This window comes from Salmo salar, chromosome ssa22, assembly GCF_905237065.1.
Source record: "Salmo salar chromosome ssa22, Ssal_v3.1, whole genome shotgun sequence".
NCBI lineage: Eukaryota > Metazoa > Chordata > Actinopteri > Salmoniformes > Salmonidae > Salmo > Salmo salar.
The window spans coordinates 54,338,777-54,360,813 of record NC_059463.1 but is presented as its reverse complement, the minus strand read 5'-3'; the positions used below and the strand labels follow the sequence as shown (position 1 = coordinate 54,360,813).

Genomic DNA, 22,037 nt, shown 5'->3' with positions numbered 1-22,037 from the left:
CAGTCATCAGGGACAGTCCTGTGATCTAACTTGCCGTCAGTTGTTTTAATTAGCTGTGCTGAACTTAATGGTTCCCCATGAGTATTACATTGAGAACAAGATTTAATCAGAGATGCACATAGCCATAAAAAACCATAAAATCTCAGTCAGAGGTAGAAAGCTGAGAGCCCTGCACCGTGTAATACGTACAAAAAGCAAAGTGTTTGCATTTATTGCACAGCATGCCATATTTCATGCATCCATTCCTGCTTTGGATGCTAACTATCTATGACCGGGTGAGCCAGAGCACAGCAAACTAGAGCAGATCAGACTAGAGCACACCAGACTAGAGCAGACCACAGACCAGACTAGAGCAGACCAGACTAGAGCAGACCACAGACCAGACTAGAGCACACCAGACTAGAGCAGACCACAGACCAGACTAGAGCAGACCAGACTAGAGCAGACCACAGACCAGACTAGAGCACACCAGACTAGAGCAGACCACAGACCAGACTAGAGCACAGCAGACTAGAGCAGACCAGACTAGAGCACAGCAGACTAGAACAGACCAGACTAGAGCAGACCACAGATCAGACTAGAGCACACCAGACTAGAGCAGACCACAGACCAGACTAGAGCACACCAGACTAGAGCACACCAGACTAGAGCAGACCAGACTAGAGCAGACCACAGATCAGACTAGAGCACACCAGACTAGAGCAGACCAGACTAGAGCAGACCACAGATCAGACTAGAGCACACCAGACTAGAGCAGACCACAGATCAGACTAGAGCACACCAGACTAGAGCAGACCACAGACCAGACTAGAGCACACCAGACTAGAGCAGACCAGACTAGAGCAGACCACAGACCAGACTAGAGCACAGCAGACTAGAGCAGACCAGACTAGAGCACAGCAGACTAGAGCAGACCAGACTAGAGCACAGCAGACTAGAGCAGATCAGACTAGAGCACAGCAGACTAGAGCAGATCAGACTAGAGCACAGCAGACTAGAGCAGACCAGACTAGAGCAGATCAGACTAGAGCAGACCAGACAAGAGCACAGGATCTTTACTACCGTTTTCATGACCTCGAATACAAGGGGTGTTTCTCAATATGCATACTACAGTGCTCCGAGCATAAAATCTGGAGCACGGGAGATCAGAGCATGAGTCCAAATCAAAGTATGCGAAACAGAGCACGGACACGTAAAAACGACACAACATTTCTTGAAATCAATGGCGGCCATTATTTGAGTTGAAGCGAGAGAAAGTAAACTCAGACTTTGTAAAGAAATGTTGCCCATTCACATCTCATATGTTGCCTGACTACAATATTGTATCTTGAAAACGTTAATAAATACATGCATTTTGGCATGTTTACATGCCTACAATACCCACTGTAGTGTGCGTAGATTGCAAGCCCATAATAAGGCAAAAGCGCGAACTTGCTTACTGCTAGTATTATCTAGCTAGCAATCCACAAAGAATTGGTAGCTAGCTACCCACGATTAATTGACATCTACGTTGCATAACATTAATTTAACCTGTTGGGGCTCTGTGGCAGTATTGAGACATTTTGAAAAAAATATGTGCCCATTTTTAACTGCCTCCTACACCAACTCAGAAGCTAGGATATGCATATTATTAACACATTCGGATAGAAAACACTCTGAATTTTCTAAAACAGTTTGAATGGTGTCTGTAAGTATAACAAAACTCATATTGCAGGCAAAAACCTGTGAAAAATAGATTTAAAAAAAATGTGAATTTTGTGACTGTACTATTTAGTGTCATTGTTTTATAGATACCATAGTGAGAAAGGATTCATTTCGCAACACCTACGGCTTCCACTAGATGTCAACGATCTTTATAAAGTTGTTTGAAGCGTCTATGATAAACAGAGAGCAAATTAGAATCCGAGGAAGTTGACATGTCATCACTTCATTTTTTTGCGCCTGCGCATAAATCTGAGAAACGTGAGTTTTGTCTTCATTGTTTATCTCGACATAGGATAGGTTGTGTGAAAATATTACTGATGTTTAACGTTAAAAATGGACCAAAAGATTAATGCTAAACAACATTTGACATGTTTGAACGAACATAAATAGATTATTTACTAGGTTTTTTAGCTTTTCGGCGTGATTTTACAGTCCCCCACCACGTTTTGTGGGAGCATAATGAACGCTAAGTACTTGGTGTTATTTGGACATAAATTATGAACTTTGTCAAAAGAAACCACATTTGTTCCGGACCTGTGATGCCTTCCGGACCTGGGATGCCAGTCTTCTGATGGAGATAATCAAAGGTAAGGGGATATTTACAATGTTATTATCGATTTTAGATGATGCTAACTGTATAGCATAGCCTGTTGTTCTTAGCATAGCACCCCGTTTATTGCAAAATGTGATTTCCCAGTAAAGTTATTTTGAGATCTGGCCATTCGGTAGCAATTACGAGATGATAATATATTATTCTTTGAATGACAATATTATAATTTACCAATGTTTTCGAATAGTAATTTTGTTATGTTCACCGGAAGCATTTCAGAGAAGAAAAAAATCTGAATTTCATGCTACTGTAAAATGCTGTTTTTGGATATAAATATGAACTTGATGGAACAAAAAATGCATGTATTGTATAACATAATGTCCTAGGAGTGTCATCTGATGGAGATTGACAAAAGTTAGTGCATAATTCAAGCTGGTTTCTGCTTTTGGTGACGCCTGACCTTGAATTGAAAATGGATGTTTGTACTTTTGTGGCTATGTACTGTCCTAACATAATCTAACTTTATGCTTTTGCCGTAAAGCCTCTTTGAAAATCGAACAATGTGGTTAGATTAAGGAGATGTTTATCATTTAAATTGTGTAAAATAGTTGATTGTTTGAGAAATTGAAATTATTAGATTTTTGATGTTTTGAATTTCCAGCCTTGTTAGCAATCCCGGCTCGGGGTTCATTGCTAACCTGTAGCCCCAACAGGTTGTTAAGGTTATTTGTCTTTTTAACTGGCTGGTTAGCTAGATTATTACAATTCACATATAGCTACAGTATCTGTTAATTATGAAGTAAAGCGTTTGCTTTGTGTATATCTTGTTTTGTCTCTATTGTCATTGTGCTGACTGGAAGAAGGTTCAGTGGATGGGGAGGTGCATCGTGAGGTAATAAAGTAGGGGGAGTGCATCACAAATGTAATGTTTTATGTGTTCTCCACACTCTCGTCCTCACAAGAACGTACTCAAGAGAACGTCCTCGGAGAATTCTCTTGGAACATGAGAGTGTGGAGCACGGTAGTATGCATATTGAGAAACATCCAGGGTCTATACTACAGTTTTCATGAGCTTGAACACAGGGTAGCAACCACAGGGTAAATACTACAGGGTAGGAACTACATGGTAGATACTGCAGGGTAGACCTACAGGGTAGGGTATACAGGGTAGATATTACAGGGTAGATACTACAGTTTTCCAATTCCGTCTTCTTGGGCTGCTGTATTTGAATATATATTACACCAAAGATTATTATATCTAACCCTCTATAACCTTATATAACCTATAACTTCATATCTAACCCTCTGTAATCTTATATAACCGATATAACTCTCCATCTGTGATTACGCCATAACAACCTCCATTGCCCTGGTAGCTGTTGTTGTTCAGGTTATTTGTTTCACACCTGTCTTCTCTAACATCCACAACACAAATCAGAGCAGTGATATAACTTCAAACCATGAACCGTGTCCTTCTCACCTCATGGTTGATTAAACGTTTGACGTCGCCTTAAAAAAAAAAGACTGTTCTAATCTTCTTATGAGATTTGAGCTTTCAACTGTCACTTCAGCATGTGTAGCTGACTCCCTGGTCATCATATCTGGCTGGTGTAGTCACTCTCACAATGGGGAGTGTGTGTGTGTGTGTGTGTGTGTGTGTGTGTGTGTGTGTGTGTGTGTGTGTGTGTGTGTGTGTGTGTGTGTGTGTGTGTGTGTGTGTGTGTGTGTGTGTGTGTGTGTGTGTGTGTGTGCGTCGTCAGAGAATCCTACAGTAGCTACCACTACCAGATGAGCTTACCCTGAGCTGCAGAGCAGAGCAGCAAGGCAGGATTAGCACTCACTGGATTGGCTGGTTTATAACCAAAATAAATAACACTCCTTTCCAAAGTTGTGTTTTCTTCTTGGCTTTCAGAGTTAAAACCTTGAGGATTCATATCTCGACTACTGTAGCAGTCACTGTCACTACCGCTGTATCCTACTAGGGGAGAATGCACTGTGTGTGTGTGTGTGTGTGTGTGTGTGTGTGTGTGTGTGTGTGTGTGTGTGTGTGTGTGTGTGTGTGTGTGTGTGTGTGTGTGTGTGTGTGTGCGCGTGTGTGTTTGTGTGTGTGCGTGCTTGCTTGTGGCCGTGTGTGGGTGCTTTCTTGCGTTTGTGTGTGTGTTTGTGTGTATGTATGTGTGCGTACGTGTGTGTGTGTGTGCATGTGTGCATGCTTGCGCACATGTGTGTGTTTGCGCGTCCGTGCGTGCGTGTGTGTGACCTAATTTAGAGGAGCCAGACTGAGAAAGTGAGAGTGGATGATAGAGAGAGGGAGATAAAAAGAGAGAGGAAGAAGAAGAGAGAAAGAGAGGGGGAAAACATTCCATTAATTTCAACACATCCTCTCCTAACGTTTTAAAGCTACTTATTTGCTACTTACATCACTTCCCTCTACAATATTACCTCACAATGCACCTCCCCATTCACTGAATCTTCTTCCAGCTAGGACAATGGCAATAGAGACGAAAAAACCCTCTAACCCTCTATAGTGCCTTCGGAAAGTATACAGACACCTTGACTTTTTTCACATTTTGTTACATTACAATCTTATTAAAAAATGGATTATGTACATTATTTTCCTCTTCAATCTATACAGAATACCCCATAATGACATCACAATGCAAATAGGCTTTTCAAAAAAAAATGTATTAAAAATGAAAAACAGAAATACCTTATTTACATAAGTATTCAGACCCTTTGCTCTGAGACTTGAAATTGATCTCAGAGCTCAGGTGCATCCCATTTCCATTGATCATCCTTGAGATATTTCTACAACTTGATTGGAGTCCACCTGTTAAATTCAATTGATTGGACATGATTTGGAAAGGCACACACCTGTCAATATAAGGTCCCACAGTTGACAGTGCATGTCAGAGCAGAAACCAAGTCATGAGGTCGAAGGAATTGTCTGTAGATCTCCGACACACAGTCTGTCGAGGCACAGATCTGGGGAAGCGTACCTAAAAAATTCTGCAGCATTGAAGATACCCAAGAACACAGTGGCCTCCATCATTCTTAAATGGAAGAAGTTTGGAACCACCAAGACTCTTCCTAGAGCTGGCCGCCCGGCCAAACTGAGCAATTGGGTCAGGGAGGTGACCAAGAACTCGATGGTCACTCTGACAGAGCTCTAGAGTTCCTCTGTGGAGATGGGAGAACCTTCAAGAAGGACAACCATCTCTGCAGCAGGACAACCATCTCTGCAGGCCTTTATGGTAGAGTGGCCAGACGGAAGCCACTCCTCAGTGAAAGGCACATGACAACCCGCTTGGAGTTTGTCAAAAGGCACCTAAAGACTCTCAGACCATGAGAAACAAGATTCTCTGGTCTGATGAAACCAAGATTGAACTCTTTGGCCTGAATGCCAAGCGTCACGTCTGGAGGAAACCTGGCACCATCCCTACAGTGAAGCATGGTGATGGCAGCATCATGCTGTTGGGATTGTTTTTCAGCGGCAGGGACTGGGAGACTAGTGAGGATCGAGGCAAAGATGAACGGAGCAAAGTACAGAGAGATCCTTGATGAAATCCTGCTCCGGAGCGCTCAGGACCTCAGACTGGGGCGACGGTTCACCTTCCAACAGGACAACGACCCTAAGCACCCAGCCAAGACATTGCAAGAGTGGCTTCAGGACAAGTCTCTGACTGTCTTTGAGTGGCCCAGCCAGAGCCCGGACTTGAACCTGATCTAACATCTCTGGAGAGACCTGAAAATACCTGTTCAGCAATGCTCCCCATCCAACCTGACAGAACTTGAGAGGATCTGCAGAGAAGAATGGGAGAAACTCCCCAAATACGGGTGTGCCAAGCTGGTAATGTCATACCCAAGAAGACTTGTAACTGCTGCCAAAAGTGCTTCAGCAAAGTTCTGAGTAAAGGGTTTGAAAACGTATGTACATGTGGTATTTCACATTTTTATTTGTAACAAATGTGCAAAAATGTCTAAAAACCTGTTTTCGCATTGTAATTATGGGGTTTTGTGAAGTCATTATGGGGTACTGTGATGTCATTATGTCCTCAGGCACCCCGTAGTGCCGGAAGACGTGCGTAAACAACGCCTCCGCAGTCTGTAGGGCCGTAGGGAGACCGGGCAGAGGGAGGAGACGACAAGACTTAGAGAAAATAATCAAAACGACCAGGATCGCAGTGTTACCCTGTGTGAGTGGAAGATCGGTCAGAAAATCCACCGACAGGTGCGACCAAGGCCGTTGTGGAATGGGTAAGGGGTGTAGCTTACCTCTGGGCAGGTGCCTTGGAGCCTTACACTGGGCACACACCGAGCAGGAGGAAACATAAACCATCACGTCCTTAGCCAAGGTAGACTAACCAGTACTTCCCACTAAGACAGTGCACTGTCCGACCAATCCCAGGGTGACCAGAGGAGGGTGACATGTGGGCCCAATAAATCAACTGGTCACGAACAGCAGACGCCCAGCGAGACGCCCAGCGAGACGCCCAGTACAGCGCCCAGCGAGACGCCCAGTACAGACGCCCAGCGAGACACTGGACAGGAGCGGGCTCTGCACGTAACGCCTGCTCAATGTCCGTGTCCAGCTCCCACACTACCAGCGCCACCAGGCAGGAGGCTGGGAGTATGGGAGTGGGATCCATGGGCCGCTCCTCTGTGTCATACAGCCGAGACAATGCGTCTGCCTTCACGTTCTGTGAGCCTGGTCTGTAGGAAAGGGTAAACACAAAATGGGTGAAAAACATGGCCCACCTTGCCTGGCGAGGGTTCAGTCTCCTCGCCGCCTGGATGTACTCTAGATTACGATGGTCAGTCCAGATGAGAAAAGGGTGTCTAGCCACCTCAAGCCAATGTCTCCACGCCTTCAAGGCCTTGACGACAGCCAACAGCTCCCGGTCCCCCACGTCATTGTTTTGCTCCGCCGGGCTGAGCTTCTTCGAGAAGAAGGCACATGGGCGGAGCTTCGGTGGTGTACCCGAGCACTGAGAGAGCACAGCTCCTATCCCAGCCTCGGACGCGTCCACCTCCACTATGAACGCCAAAGAGGGATCCAGATGAGCCAGCACGGGAGCCGAGGTAAACAGAGCCCTCAGGTGACTAAAAGCCCTGTCCGCCTCTGCTGACAACTGCAAGCGCACCGGGCCCCCCTTCAGCAGTGAGGTAATGGGAGCCGCTACCTGACCAAAACCCCGGATAAACCTCCGGTAGTAGTTGGCAAACCCTAAGAACCGCTGCACCTCCTTTACCGTGGTGGGAGTCAGCCAATTACGCATGGCTGAAACGTGACTCCTGGGAAGTGCAGCGTCTACCAGGAGATTTGTCGCACAATCGCCCCGTCGATGGGGTGGTAATTGAGTCGCCTTCTTTTTAGAGGAGGCGAGAGCCAAATCGGCATATTCAGGGGGAATGCGCACGGTGGAGACCTGGTCTGGACTCTCCACTGTAGTAGCATCAACGGAAACCCCTAAACACCTCCCTGAGCACTCTCGCGACCACCCCGTGAGAGCCCTCTGTGGCCAAGAAACAGTGGGTTTATGACAAGCTAACCAGGGTAGGCCTAGCACCACGGGAAACGCATGAGAGTCAATAAGGAAGAGACTAATTCTCTCCTTGTGACCCCCCTGCGTCACCATGCCCAGAGGAGCGGTGACCTCCCTAATCAACCCTGACCCTAATGGTCGACTATCTAATGCGTGAACGGTGACGGGCACAGCCACAGGAACAATGGGGATCCCTAAACTATGGGCGAACGCTCTACCAATAAAATTCCCAGGCGCGCCTAAATCGACGAGCGCCTTATGCTGGGAATACGGGGAAAACTCAGGGAAAGTGACATACACAAACATATGTGCAACAGAGGGCTCTGGGTGAGAATGGTCCTGGATCACCTGTGGTGACGCCAGAGCGCCCTGCCTGCTGCCTCGATCCCCAGAGGAACCAACCCGGCACCAACCGGCAGTGTGACCTCTGCGGCCACAGTTGGTGCACGAGCTGGAACCCCCTCCGGTCTCCCTGCGCACCGCCCTTCCCAGCTCCATGGGTATCGGAGAGGGGGTGCGGGGGGATGGAACTAACAGACCCCGATCTGAACGTCCGAGGGTACCCAGCAGGTTGTCCAGCCGGATGGACAGGTCCACCAGCTGGTCAAACGTGAGGGTGGTGTCTCTGCAGGCCAACTCCCGACGGACGTCCACGCGCAGACTGCAACGATAATGGTCGATCAGGGCCCTGTCGCTCCATCCCACGCCGGCAGCCAGGGTCCGAAACTCCAGGGCGAACTCCTGGGCGCTACTCGTCCCCTGCTTCAGATGGAAGAGGCGCTCACCCGCTGCTCTACCCTCGGGCGGGTGGTAGTAGTGGAGACCCCGGTTGTGCTGGTGGAGTTGCTGGTAGAACTCCCTGTCTCTCCCAGCGGTCCATTGTCTGGACAATGCGGTCCATGGCGGTGCCAAGATGGTGGAGCATTGCTGCGTGCTCCCGGACGCGCTCCTACACCTCTATAACCGGGGTACCTGCTCCTGCTGACTCCATAAGTGTGGTCCGGTATTCTGTAAGGGGTGTGTACTGGCGGCAGAGAAGTCAGACGCAGGAGAGCGAAAACTGTGGTTCCAACGGCTCAGTTTAATAAATAAAACCAACCGGATTACAGAACAATAACCAATGGGTATATAACCCGACGCACACCAGAACATAACGTGCACAAGCATTTACAAAAAACAATACCGGACAAGGACATGTGGGGAACAGAGGGGTAAATACACAACATGTAATTGATGGGATTGAAACCAGGTGTGTGGGAAGACAAGACAAAACAAATGGAAAATGAAAAGTGGATCGGCGATGGCTAGAAGACCGGTGACGTCGACCGCGGAACGTCGCCCGAACATGGAGGAAGTCGTGACAGTCTAGTATGATTTGGAGAAGTTTCATATGATTTCTCAAAATGGTCACAAGACCGCAAGCATACATCTCTAAGGTGTACTTTTAAAAAAACAAATACATTGTTGCCATTTTTTAAATATTTTCTTTGTAAATATGTTTAAAGTGTCTAGTTTACATATGTGCCTTCATTTTTTAATACATTGAATCCATGATGCTTGTGGTATATAAAAATATGAAAATGGCAAAATACAGTGGCTCTAACTTATTATATACAGTATCAGTCTAAAGTTTGGACACACCTATTCATTCCAGGGTTTTTCTTTGGTTTTTACTATTTTCTACATTGTAGAATAACATTGAAGACATCACAACTATGAAATAACTCATATGGAATCATGTAATAACCAAAAAGGTGTTAAACAAATCAAAATATATTTTATATTTTATATTCTTCAAAGTAGCCACCCTTTGCCTTGATGACAGCTTAAAACACTTATGTGGGAACAACTTCAAGACAGTTGGAAAAGCATTCCAGGTTAAGCTGGTTGAGAGAATACCAAGAGTGTGCAACTGTAGTGTATCTTCAGCTTAAACTGACAGATTTTAATGGGGATTTTTTTATGATGCTAAGTAGATTTTTGCGGGGGCGTGACATCGACCTTAAGGGGGCTTTAAACTGCAAATCCATATCAATCCAAATGCTTAAGTATTTGCGAACACGTTTGATTGGAAAACCATCTAATGAGTGAACATGTAGTTAATCGGAAACATTCTTACCAAAAAATGTATGCCCATATTAAGCACAAGTTTTAAATCAGCAAGTGATTCCTGCCTACAGTAGCTATAAAATCTGACTGTTAGCATGTGGGTGTTAGGGTTAGGGCATGGGGTAACAGGGCTGGGGTGTGTAGGTCAATAGGATGTATAGATATTGGGGCTGATGAATAGAGTTAAATGTATGTTCATTTTATTATAGGCATAGCAATGTATGTTCCCATCGGTCACAATGGGAACCGAGAATAAAACTACTCTATAGTGTGCTTATCAATACATGACCTTTTCTATACGAAGCATTTATAACTTGTAGTTTGTTTTAAAATGGGACTATTATTTTCCCTTCTCCCAGTGCCTATCTTGTAAATAAAGGCATTACATTGACATCAGGTGGCCTACTCACACAGCTTGCTAATGAGACAATGAATGAAGCCCTATGAAATGCCAGTTCTATTGCATTGTACTATCCCTGAGGTGTTTCTTCATCTCCTCACAACATTAATAATGTCAATGCTAAATCCCTCTTTAATAGACCTGTGAGGTCTGCTCCTGTCCTGTTACTGAGATAATGGCCTGCCTTAATACGAAGTGATTGGAAAATGAATTGTTATGTGAAACAATGCCGGAGCTGACTATGAGTAACTAATGAAGTCCCTGTCTGTCTGAAGCCATAGGCACACTGGCAGGGTAATTACAAGGAGGGAGGGATAGAGAGAAAGAGAGAGAGAGAGGTTGAGAGAGGCAGAGAGAGGGGGAGAGAGAGGCTGAGAGAGGCAGAGAGAGAGAGCGAGAGAGAGAGAAAGAGACTGAGAGAGAGCGAGAGAGAGAGAGGCAGAGAGAGAGAGAGGCAGAGAGAGAGAGACAGAGAGAGGCAGAGAGAGGGGGGAGAGAGAGGCTGAGAGAGGCAGAGAGAGGGGGAGAGAAAGAGGCTGAGAGAGGCAGAGAGAGAGCGAGAGAAAGAGAGAAAGAGACTGAGAGAGAGCGAGAGAGAGAGAGGCAGAGAGAGAGAGGCAGAGAGAGAGAGGCAGAGAGAGAGAGGCAGAGAGAGAGAGACAGAGAGAGAGAGAGAGAGAGAGAGAGAGAGAGAGAGAGAGAGAGAGAGGCAGAGCGAGAGAGGCAGAGCGAGAGATCGAGAGAAGCAGAGAGAGAGAGAGGCAGAGAGAGAGGGAGAGGGAGAGAGAGAGAGAGAGAGAGAGAGAGAGAGAGAGAGAGAGAGAGAGAGAGAGAGAGAGAGAGAGAGAGAGAGAGAGAGAGAGAGAGAGAGAGAGAGAGAGAGAGAGAGAGAGAGAGAGAGAGAGAGAGAGAGAGAGAGAGAGAGAGAGAGAGAGAGAGAGAGAGAGAGAGAGAGAGAGAGAGAGAGAGAGAGAGAGAGAGAGAAAAGAGAGAAAGATGGGGCTTAGCCTGTCTTCATTTAATCCTTCAGAGCAGAACAGAACAGAGCAGAACAGAGTAGCGCAGCGCCCGAGAATCATGCCACACATCGGCTGTAGAGCCACAGCCCCTGCCAGAGCCAGCTCGGCTAAATACGAGAATATTTTGATTAGTTGTAAACTGGAAACACTCAGCTCCAGTCCAGTCCAGGTGGGTTGGTGCTATTTCAGACTGGTTGAAGGTACAGAAGTAAAATAGTTGTCACCTGATAAATAAAATAAAAACATCTATGTGTTTCTGTGCAGTGAAATTTACATTTAACACTAAATATCTGCATGCGCCAAAAATTGAGATTCATAAACTTGCCTCATGCCGTACATACACATGTCTGATGTTATAAATCAGACTTGTTTTTAAAAAAAGCTGTCGCGAACGAGCATCATAACTCTCCTGAATAATGCCCACAATTCACCTTTTATGGTGACAAAAAAATGCCCTTATTTGCTGTATACTTTGGAAGTATTGGAATTAGGCTAAGACAGTATCTAAAGGAAATAGAAATGGCGAACTTGATCAAATGTCTTTGGAGGTGTTGGCAGAATGTTTTCTTTTGAAGCGACAATTACTCTATCTGACCATTTTTGAAAGACAGAAAAATTTGCAAATAATTGTGGACCTGTAAACAGATCATTTGAATGCAGTAATGTTTTGCATTCACTTTTTCCTGAACCGAAATATGCTGCATTGCCCAAGAATTCTGTAACATTGTCTACTCAAAAATAAAAAATGAAAACTACAGTAGGCCTACTTACATTTACATTTAAGTCATTTAGCAGACGCTCTTATCCAGAGCGACTTACAAATTGATGCATTCACCTTATGATATCCAGTGGAACAACCACTTTACAATAGTGCATCTAAATCTTTTAAGGGGGGGGGGGTTAGAAGGATTACTTTATCCTATCCTAGGTATTCCTTAAAGAGGTGGGGTTTCAGGTGTCTCCGGAAGGTGGTGATTGACTCCGCTGTCCTGGCGTCGTGAGGGAGCTTGTTCCACCATTGGGGTGCCAGAGCAGCGAACAGTTTTGACTGGGCTGAGCGGGAACTGTGCTTCCTCAGAGGTAGGGGGGCCAGCAGGCCAGAGGTGGATGAACGCAGTGCCCTTGTTTGGGTGTAGGGCCTGATCAGAGCCTGAAGGTATGGAGGTGCCGTTCCCTTCACAGCTCCGTAGGCAATCACCATGGTCTTGTAGCAGATGCGAGCTTCAACTGGAAGCCAGTGGAGAGAGCGGAGGAGCGGGGTGACGTGAGAGAACTTGGGAAGGTTTAACACCAGACGGGCTGCGGCGTTCTGGATGAGTTGTAGGGGTTTAATGGCACAGGCAGGGAGCCCAGGCAACAGCGAGTTGCAGTAATCCAGACGGGAGATGACAAGTGCCTGGATTAGGACCTGCGCCGCTTCCTGTGTGAGGCAGGGTCGTACTCTGCGAATGTTGTAGAGCATGAACCTACAGGATCGGGTCACCGCCTTGATATTAGTGGAGAACGACAGGGTGTTGTCCAGGATCACGCCAAGGTTCTTAGCACTCTGGGAGGAGGACACAAGGGAGTTGTCAACCGTGATGGCGAGATCATGGAACGGGCAGTCCTTCCCCGGGAGGAAGAGCAGCTCCGTCTTGCCGAGGTTCAGCTTGAGGTGGTGATCCGTCATCCACACTGATATGTCTGACAGACATGCAGAGATGCGATTCGCCGCCTGGTTATCAGAAGGGGGAAAGGAGAAGATTAATTGTGTGTCGTCTGCATAGCAATGATAGGAGAGACCATGTGAGGATATGACAGAGCCAAGTGACTTGGTGTATAGCGAGAATAGGAGAGGGCCTAGAACAGAGCCCTGGGGGACACCAGTGGTGAGAGCGCATGGTGCGGAGACAGATTCTCGCCACGCCACCTGGTAGGAGCGACCTGTCAGGTAGGACGCAATCCAAGCGTGGGCCGCGCCGGAGATGCCCAACTCGGAGAGGGTGGAGAGGAGGATCTGATGGTTCACAGTATCAAAGGCAGCAGATAGGTCTAGAAGGATGAGAGCAGAGGAGAGAGAGTTAGCTTTAGCAGTGCGGAGAGCCTCCGTGACACAGAGAAGAGCAGTCAGTTGAATGCCCAGTCTTGAAACCTGACTGATTAGGATCAAGAAGGTCATTCTGAGAGAGATAGCAGGAGAGCTGGCCAAGGACGGCACGTTCAAGAGTTTTGGAGAGAAAAGAAAGAAGGGATACTGGTCTGTAGTTGTTGACATCGGAGGGATCGAGTGTAGATTTTTTCAGAAGGGGTGCAACTCTCACTCTCTTGAAGACGGAAGGGACGTAGCCAGCAGTCAAGGATGAGTTGATGAGCGAGGTGAGGAAGGGGAGAAGGTCTCTGGAAATGGTCTGGAGAAGAGAACAGGGTCAAGTGGGCAGGTTGTTGGGCGGCCGGCCGTCACAAGACGCGAGATTTCATCTGGAGAGAGAGGGGAGAAAGAGGTCAAAGCACAGGGTAGGGCAGTGTGAGCAGGACCAGCGGTGTCGTTTGACTTAGCAAACGAGGATCGGATATCGTCAACCTTCTTTTCAAAATGGTTGACGAAGTCATCCGCAGAGAGGGATGATACTTACAACTGTCAGTTCACCCGTTAAATTCTACTGTATGTTATAACCTGCGCTCCTTGAGAAATAGAGAAAAAACCTTAAATGATAATAGCCTATCAATAGCCCCAATTAAATGAGAGATGCGCATGGAAGGCTACTTGCGGAATATGAACTCAACTGTCTCAACATGGCGAGAAAAGGTTGAGGAATTTATTCTGCAATGGTTATGATTTATATACTACCGGTCAAAAGTTTTAGAACACCTACTCATATAAGGGTTTTTCTTTATTTCTACAATTTTCTACATTGTAGAATAGTAGTGAATACATCAAAACTATAAAATAACACATATGGAATCCTGTAGTAACCATTAGACTACTACTATAGTACTACTAGACTACTACTAGAGCACTACTAGACTACTAGACTACTACTAGACTACTACTAGACCACTACTAGACCACTACTAGACTACTACTAGACAACTACTAGACTACTACTAGCCTACTACTAGCCTACTACTAGACTACTACTAGACCACTACTAGACTACTACTAGACTAGTACTAGACTACTACTAGAACACTACTAGACTACTAGACTACTACTATACTACTAGAACACTACTAGACTACTACTAGACTACTACTAGAACACTACTAGACTACTAGATTACTACTACTAGAACACTACTAGACTACTACTAGAACACTACTAGACTACTACTAGAACACTACTAGACTACTAGACTACTACTATACTACTAGACTACTACTATACTACTAGAACACTACTAGACTACTACTAGACAACTACTAGACCACTACTAGACTACTAGACTACTACTAGACCTCTAGACTACTACTGGACTACTAGAACACTACTAGACTACTACTAGACTACTACTACTAGACTACTACTAGACTACTAGAACACTACTAGACCACTACTAGACTACTACTAGACTACTACTGGACTACTACTAGACTACTAGACTACTACTATACTAATAGACTACTACTAGACTACTACTAGACTACTACAAGACTTCTACAAGACTTCTACAAGACTACTACTAGACTACTACTATACTACTACTATACTACTACTAGACTACTACTAGACTACTACTATACTACTAGACCACTACTAGACTACTACTATACTACCAGACTACTACTAGACTACTACTATACTACTACTTTACCACTAGACTACAACTATACTACTACTATACTACTAGACTACTACTAGACTACTATACTACAACTATACTACTGGACTACTACTAGACTACTACTATACTACTACTTTACCACTAGACTACTACTATACTACAAGACTACTACTAGACTACTAATAGACTACTACTAGACGACTATACTACAACTATACTACTACTATACTACTAGACTACTACTAGACTACTATACTACAACTATACTACTGGACTACTACTAGACTACTACTATACTACTAGACTACTACTAGACTACTACTAGACTGCTACTGTACTACTAGACTACTATACTACTAGACTACTACTATACTACTGGACTACTACTATACTACTAGACTACTACTATACTACTAGACTACTGCTATACTACTAGACTACTACTATACTACTATACTACTAGACTACTACTATACTACTAGACTACTGCTATACTACTACTTCTCTCCTCTCCTCCCACTTCTCTGTGTTTCACACTTCTCTCCGCTTCTTCCACTCTGTGTTTCAGTGAAGGTTCAGAAGAGTGACAACCCCCACTCGTGGGACCCCTGTGTGAATTACTGTCCCCCCCAGCAACCCTCCTCTCACTGTAAGACCAACACTAATACCTGGACCACTTCCTCCAACCCCTCCAGCACACAGGAGTACTGCAAATGTAAGTATCGCCTCTGCTTCTGTTTCTACGTCTTTCTGTGTCTGTGCTTTGTGTGCCATACCTTTTCTCTCACACTACCGGAAATGTAGCTATACCTTGTGTCTGTGTCTGGTCTGTGCTGTGACTGTCTTAGTCGTAGTGTCCACCGAGTCAGTTTCTACGTGACTTTAGTCTCTCCCTTACCCTAGTCCCCTAGTGTCCACCCAGAGTCGGTATCTATGATGACTTTAGTCTCTCTATCTCCCTACTGCCCTAGTGTCCATGAGAAGTCACTTTCTACGTGACTTTAGTCTCTCCCTCACTCTACTGACTTAGTGTCCATCTGACTCTTTATCTCCAGCCTTAATATAATATAATATACACTGCTCAAAAAAATAAAGGGAACACTTAAACAACACATCCTAGATCTGAATGAAAGAAATAATCTTATTAAATACTTTTTTCTTTACATAGTTGAATGTGCTGACAACAAAATCACACAAAAATAATCAATGGAAATCCAATTTATCAACTCATGGAGGTCTGGATTTGGAGTCACACTCAAAATTAAAGTGGAAAACCACACTACAGGCTGATCCAACTTTGATGTAATGTCCTTAAAACAAATCAAAATGAGGCTCAGTAGTGTGTGTGGCCTCCACGTGCCTGTATGACCTCCCTACAACGCCTGGGCATGCTCCTGATGAGGTGGCGGATGGTCTCCTGAGGGATTGTCACGTCCTGGCCAGTATAAGGGTTAATTGTTATTGTAGTTTGGTCAGGACGTGGCAGAGGGTATTTGTTTTATGTGGTTCGGGGTGGTGTTTTGGTAAGAGGGCATTTGATTTACTATTTCCGGGTTTTGGTTTATGATCTATGTTTATGTAATTCTATGTTGAGTCTAGTGTGTCTGTTTCTATGTTTGGGTTCATTGGGGTTGGGACTCTCAATTGAAGGCAGGTGTTGTCTATTGGCCTTTGATTGAGAGTCCCATATATGAGAGTGTGTTTGTGTTTGTCTGTTGTGGGAGATTGTTTTTGCACTGCGTTAGGATAGCCTGCAAAACTGTTGCACTGTCATTGTTTATTATTTTTTGTATAGTGTTCACGTGAGCAATTAATTAAATTCAAAAATGAACACGACATCCGCTGCGTATTGGTCTACATTTTCAGACGACGATTTCGCTATATCGTCAGAAGACGAAGACAGTCGTGACAGAATCTCCCACCAAACCAAGACCAAGCAGCGGAGAGAGGAGCAGCACGCTCAGGATACGGACTATGGGGAGAGATGGACATGGGAGCAGGATATGGCCGGAGAAGGCCCATGGAGTAAGGCTGGTATGGACCGGGAACGTTTCCGAGGGACACGAAGCACGAGAGGCACCCCCAATAATTTTTTTGGGGGGGGCACACGGGTAGTTTGGCTAGGCCTAGGAAGAGCCGGAAGCCAGCTACCCGTGGTTTTATGGAGGAGCGTATGAGGTGGAGAGCGCCATGTATCGCTGAGGAGCGCACTATCTCACCCATACGCACGCACAGTCCGGTGCGCGTTATTCCAGCCCCTCGCAGGTGCCGTGCTAGAGCGGGCATCCAGCCTGGTAGGAGGATGCCTGCGCAGCGCATCTGGTCGTCGGTACGCCTCCGAGGACCAGGCTACCCAACTCCCGCTCTACGCACGGCTACCATCAGGCCCCTGCACAACCCAGTCCGCCCTGTACAAGCACCCCGCTCGTGTAGGGCTACTAGTTCCATCCATCCAGGACGGGTTGTGCAGGAGGTAAGATCAAGACCGCCTGTGCGCCTCCATAGCCCTGGGTTTCCAGCTCCTGTCTCTCGTGCGGACCCGGAAGTGCGTCAACCCAGTCCGACTCGTCCTGTTCCCGCTCTCCGCACTAGCCTGGAGGTGCGTGTTCCCAATCTGGTACGCCCAGTACCAGCACCACGCACCAGGCTTCAAGTGCGTAAACCCAGCCTCGCCAGTCAACAGTCACCAGAGCTGCCCGCCAGTCAACAGCCACCAGAGCTGCCCGCCAGTCAACAGTCACCAGAGCTGCCCGCCAGTCAACAGTCACCAGAGCTGCCCGCCAGTCAACAGTCACCAGAGCTGCCCGCCAGTCAACAGTCACCAGAGCTGCCCGCCAGTCAACAGTCACCAGTGCCGCCCGTCAGTGAGGAATCGCCAGAGCCGCCCGTCAGTGAGGAGTCGCCAGAGCCACCCACTAGTCAGGAGCTGCCAGAGTGGCCAGACTGCCCCGAGCTGCCAGAGTGGCCAGACTGCCCCGAGCTGCCAGAGTGGCCAGACTGCCCCGAGCTGCCAGAGTGGCCAGACTGCCCCGAGCTGCCAGAGTGGCCAGACTGCCCCGAGCTGCCAGAGTGGCCAGACTGCCCCGAGCTGCCAGAGTGGCCAGACTGCCCCGAGCTGCCAGAGTGGCCAGACTGCCCCGACTGCCCAGACTGCCCCGAGCTGCCAGACTGCCCCGAGCTGCCAGACTGCCCCGACTGCCCCGAGCTGCCAGAGTGGCCCGAGCTGCCAGACTGCCCCGACTGCCCCGAGCTGCCAGACTGCCCCGAGCTGCCAGACTGCCCCGAGCTGCCAGAGTGGCCCGACTGCCCCGAGCTGCCAGAGTGGCCCGACTGCCTGGAACGGCCAGAACCAGAGCCACCTCCAGATATAGGTGGGTTGGGGAGGGGGGGTGTAGCACAGTGCCGTCGTTGACGGCAGCCACCCTCCCTTCTCTCCCTTTAGTAGGGGGGAAATTTTAGTTTTTGTTGTTTGGGGTTATTGTTTTTTTTTTTTTTTTAAGGTGCTTCCGGGGTTAGCACCTTTAAGGGGGGGGTACTGTCACGTCCTGGCCAGTATAAGGGTTAATTGTTATTGTAGTTTGGTCAGGACGTGGCAGAGGGTATTTGTTTTATGTGGTTCGGGGTGGTGTTTTGGTAAAAGGGCGTTTGATTTAGTATTTCCGGGTTTTGGTTTATGATCTATGTTTATGTAATTCTATGTTGAGTCTAGTGTGTCTGTTTCTATGTTTGGGTTCATTGGGGTTGGGACTCTCAATTGAAGGCAGGTGTTGTCTATTGGCCTTTGATTGATAGTCCCATATATGAGGGTGTGTTTGTGTTTGTCTGTTGTGGGAGATAGTTTTTGCACTGCGTTAGGATAGCCTGCAAAACTGTTGCACTGTCATTGTTTATTATTTTTTGTATAGTGTTCACGTGAGCAATTAATTCAATAAAAAAATGAACACGACATCCGCTGCGTATTGGTCTACATTTTCAGACGACGATTTCGCAATATCGTCAGAAGACGAAGACAGTCGTGACAGGGATCTCCTCCCAGACCTGGACTAAAGCATCCACCAACTCCTGGACAGTCTGTGGTGCAACGTGGCATTGGTGGATGGAGCGAGACATGATGTCCCAGATGTGCTCAATTGGATTCAGGTCTGGGGAACGGGCGGGCCAGTCCATAGCATCAATGCCTTCCTCTTGCAGGAACTGCTGACACACTCCAGCCACATGAGGTCTGGCATTGTCTTGCATTAGGAGGAACCCAGGGCCAACCGCACCAGCATATGGTCTCACAAGGAGTCTGAGGATCTCATCTCGGTACCTAATGGCAGTCAGGCTACCTCTGGCGAGCACATGGAAGGCTGTGCGGCCCCCCAAAGAAATGCCACCCCACACCATGACTGACCCACCGCCAAACCGGTCATGCTGGAGGATGTTGCAGGCAGCAGAACGTTCTCCACGGCGTCTCCAGACTCTGTCACGTCTGTCACGTGCTCAGTGTGAACCTGCTTTCATCTGTGAAGAGCACAGGGCGCCAGTGGCGAATTTGCCAATCTTGGTGTTCTCTGGCAAATGCCAAACGTCCTGCACGGTGTTGGGCTGTAAGCACAACCCCCACCTGTGGACGTCGGGCCCTCATACCACCCTCATGGAGTCTGTTTCTGACCGTTTGAGCAGACACATGCACATTTGTGGCCTGCTGGAGGTCATTTTGCAGGGCTCTGGCAGTGGTCCTCCTGCTCCTCCTTGCACAAAGGCGGAGGTAGCGGTCCTGCTGCTGGGTTGTTGCCCTCCTACGGCCTCCTCCACGTCTCCTGATGTACTGGCCTGTCTCCTGGTAGCGCCTCCATGCTCTGAACACTACGCTGACAGACACAGCAAACCTTCTTGCCACAGCTCGCATTGATGTGCCATCCTGGATGAGCTGCACTACCTGAGCCACTTGTGTGGGTTGTAGACTCCGTCTCATGCAACCACTAGATTGAAAGCACCGCCAGCATTCAAAAGTGACCAAAACATCAGCCAGGAAGCATAGGAACTGAGAAGTGGTCTGTGGTCTCCACCTGCAGAACCACTCCTTTATTGGGGGTGTCTTGCTTATTGCCTTTAATTTCCACCTGTTGTCTATTCCATTTACACAGCAGCATGTGAAATTTATTGTCAATCAGTTATGCTTCCTAAGTGGACAGTTTGATTTCACAGAAGTGTGATTGACTTGGAGTTACATTGTGTTGTTTAAATGTTCCCTTAATTTGTTTGAGCAGTATATATTAATTCTGAGTATATACAGTATGCCAATTAGCAGACACTATTTTAAATGACTTCTCTCCTTCTCTCTGCAGCTTTAGTGTAATGGCTGTCGTAGTAATGAAAACAAGGTGCAGCGGAGGATGTGTGTTCATCTTGAAATGTAATTGAAAAAGAGAACACTACAAAAATAAACAAGATGACAGCAAAACAGTCCTGTCAGGAAATACTCTAAACAGAAAACAATCAACCACAAACCCCAAAGGAAGAACGAGCGGCCTATGTATGACTCCCAATCAGCAACAACGAACTACAGCTGTTCCTGATTGGGAGCCACACACGGCCAACCAAAGAAACAAACCAACATAGAAAAATAAACACAGAACGCCCACCCATGTAACACCCTGGCCTAACCAAAATAGATAACAAAAAAAACCTCTCTATGGCCAGGGTGTTACACTTAGTGACTCTTCTTTCCCTCATCTCTCTCTCACTCTGTTTTTCTCAATTCAATTCAACTTCAAAGCTTACTTTGGATATTTACAATATGAAAATAATAAGAATCAAAACTGTCAACGGGACAACAGTAACAACAATAACCAAGGGTCAAAATAACCATACATTGAACAATAACAATAAGCATACAGTAGAGGACATGTGCAGGTTGATTGGTCTGTCAGACACTGTCCCTCAACTTATGGCAGGCAGCAATGTAGTGCACTGCCAACCCACAGCTCTCTGCTTCCTCCCCCAACAGGACGGGTAGCCTATTCTCATGAGAGAGGTCTTTGAAACCTTCAATAAGGGTTTCAAATTTGGGGAAATTACATTCTCTAATTGTTTTATATTTTGACATTTTGTCAGGAAATGCAGCTCCGTCTCTGTTTCTCTCTCTCTCTCTGTCTACCTTTCACTCTCTCTGTCTACCTTTCACTCTCTCTCTCTCTCTCTCTCTCTCTCTCTCTCTCTCTCTCTCTCTCTCTCTCTCTCCCAGCCCTAGTGTCGACCAACTTCTCCCCTGGTTCCACCACCACCACCACATCAGGTCCTGGGTCGACCAGCCAGATCTCCAGTACCCTGCCCCGTACAGCTGTCCCCATGAGTCCACGCAACTCCATGATGAAGAGACGGCAGAGGAAAAAAGAGCATAAGAGCTCATGTTCGTACTGTATGGTCTTCAAGTCCCTCCCCAATTAAAATGCCCTATCCACTAGAGACAGTACTATGGTACAGGTGTAGGATCTTCATTTGATCAACTTTTTGTAGGTAAACTTTAAAACTTGTAATGTATTTGAGGTTTAAAAAGGCTTCTGAAGTTTGTATTTTCACTTTTAAAAGTTAATATTAACTCATATCCAAATACTGAGGTTGACTCATCATATACTAGTATTTGTGGCCAAAGCATAAATGGGACAAAAATGAAACTTCAAAAACCCCACTATTTCACTTACATTGTAAGTAATTATAGATTAATATTTCATAGATATCTGGAAAACACTGGGCAGATTTTAAGAAAAATGTATCAAACCTTGCAGGATTATTTTCCTGCTGTAGCAAACTGGCTCAAGTTAAGATCCTACATCTGTAGTTTGGTGCATGGTTATCATACTGCTCTGTGTGCTGTTATTTCCTCCATTTTCATTTAGTTTATGTAATCATGCTGGTTCTGTTTTCCATATTTTAATTCTATGCGGGTGTTATGTTTGTCTTTGC

General features: G+C 46.3%; 1 protein-coding gene across 3 annotated transcripts in view; it reads left to right on the top strand.

Annotated features, from left to right (window-relative positions):
• Positions 1 to 22,037, top strand: part of grip2b (glutamate receptor interacting protein 2b) — a 234,409-nt gene that overhangs the window by 115,864 nt on the left and 96,508 nt on the right. For all 3 annotated transcript variants that reach the window (XM_014168262.2, XM_045705195.1, XM_014168261.2), the window contains exons 10-11: positions 15,658 to 15,804; positions 21,319 to 21,483. In XM_014168262.2, coding sequence (XP_014023737.2) covers positions 15,658 to 15,804; positions 21,319 to 21,483 — 312 coding nt within the window. The remainder of the gene's footprint in view (positions 1 to 15,657; positions 15,805 to 21,318; positions 21,484 to 22,037) is intronic.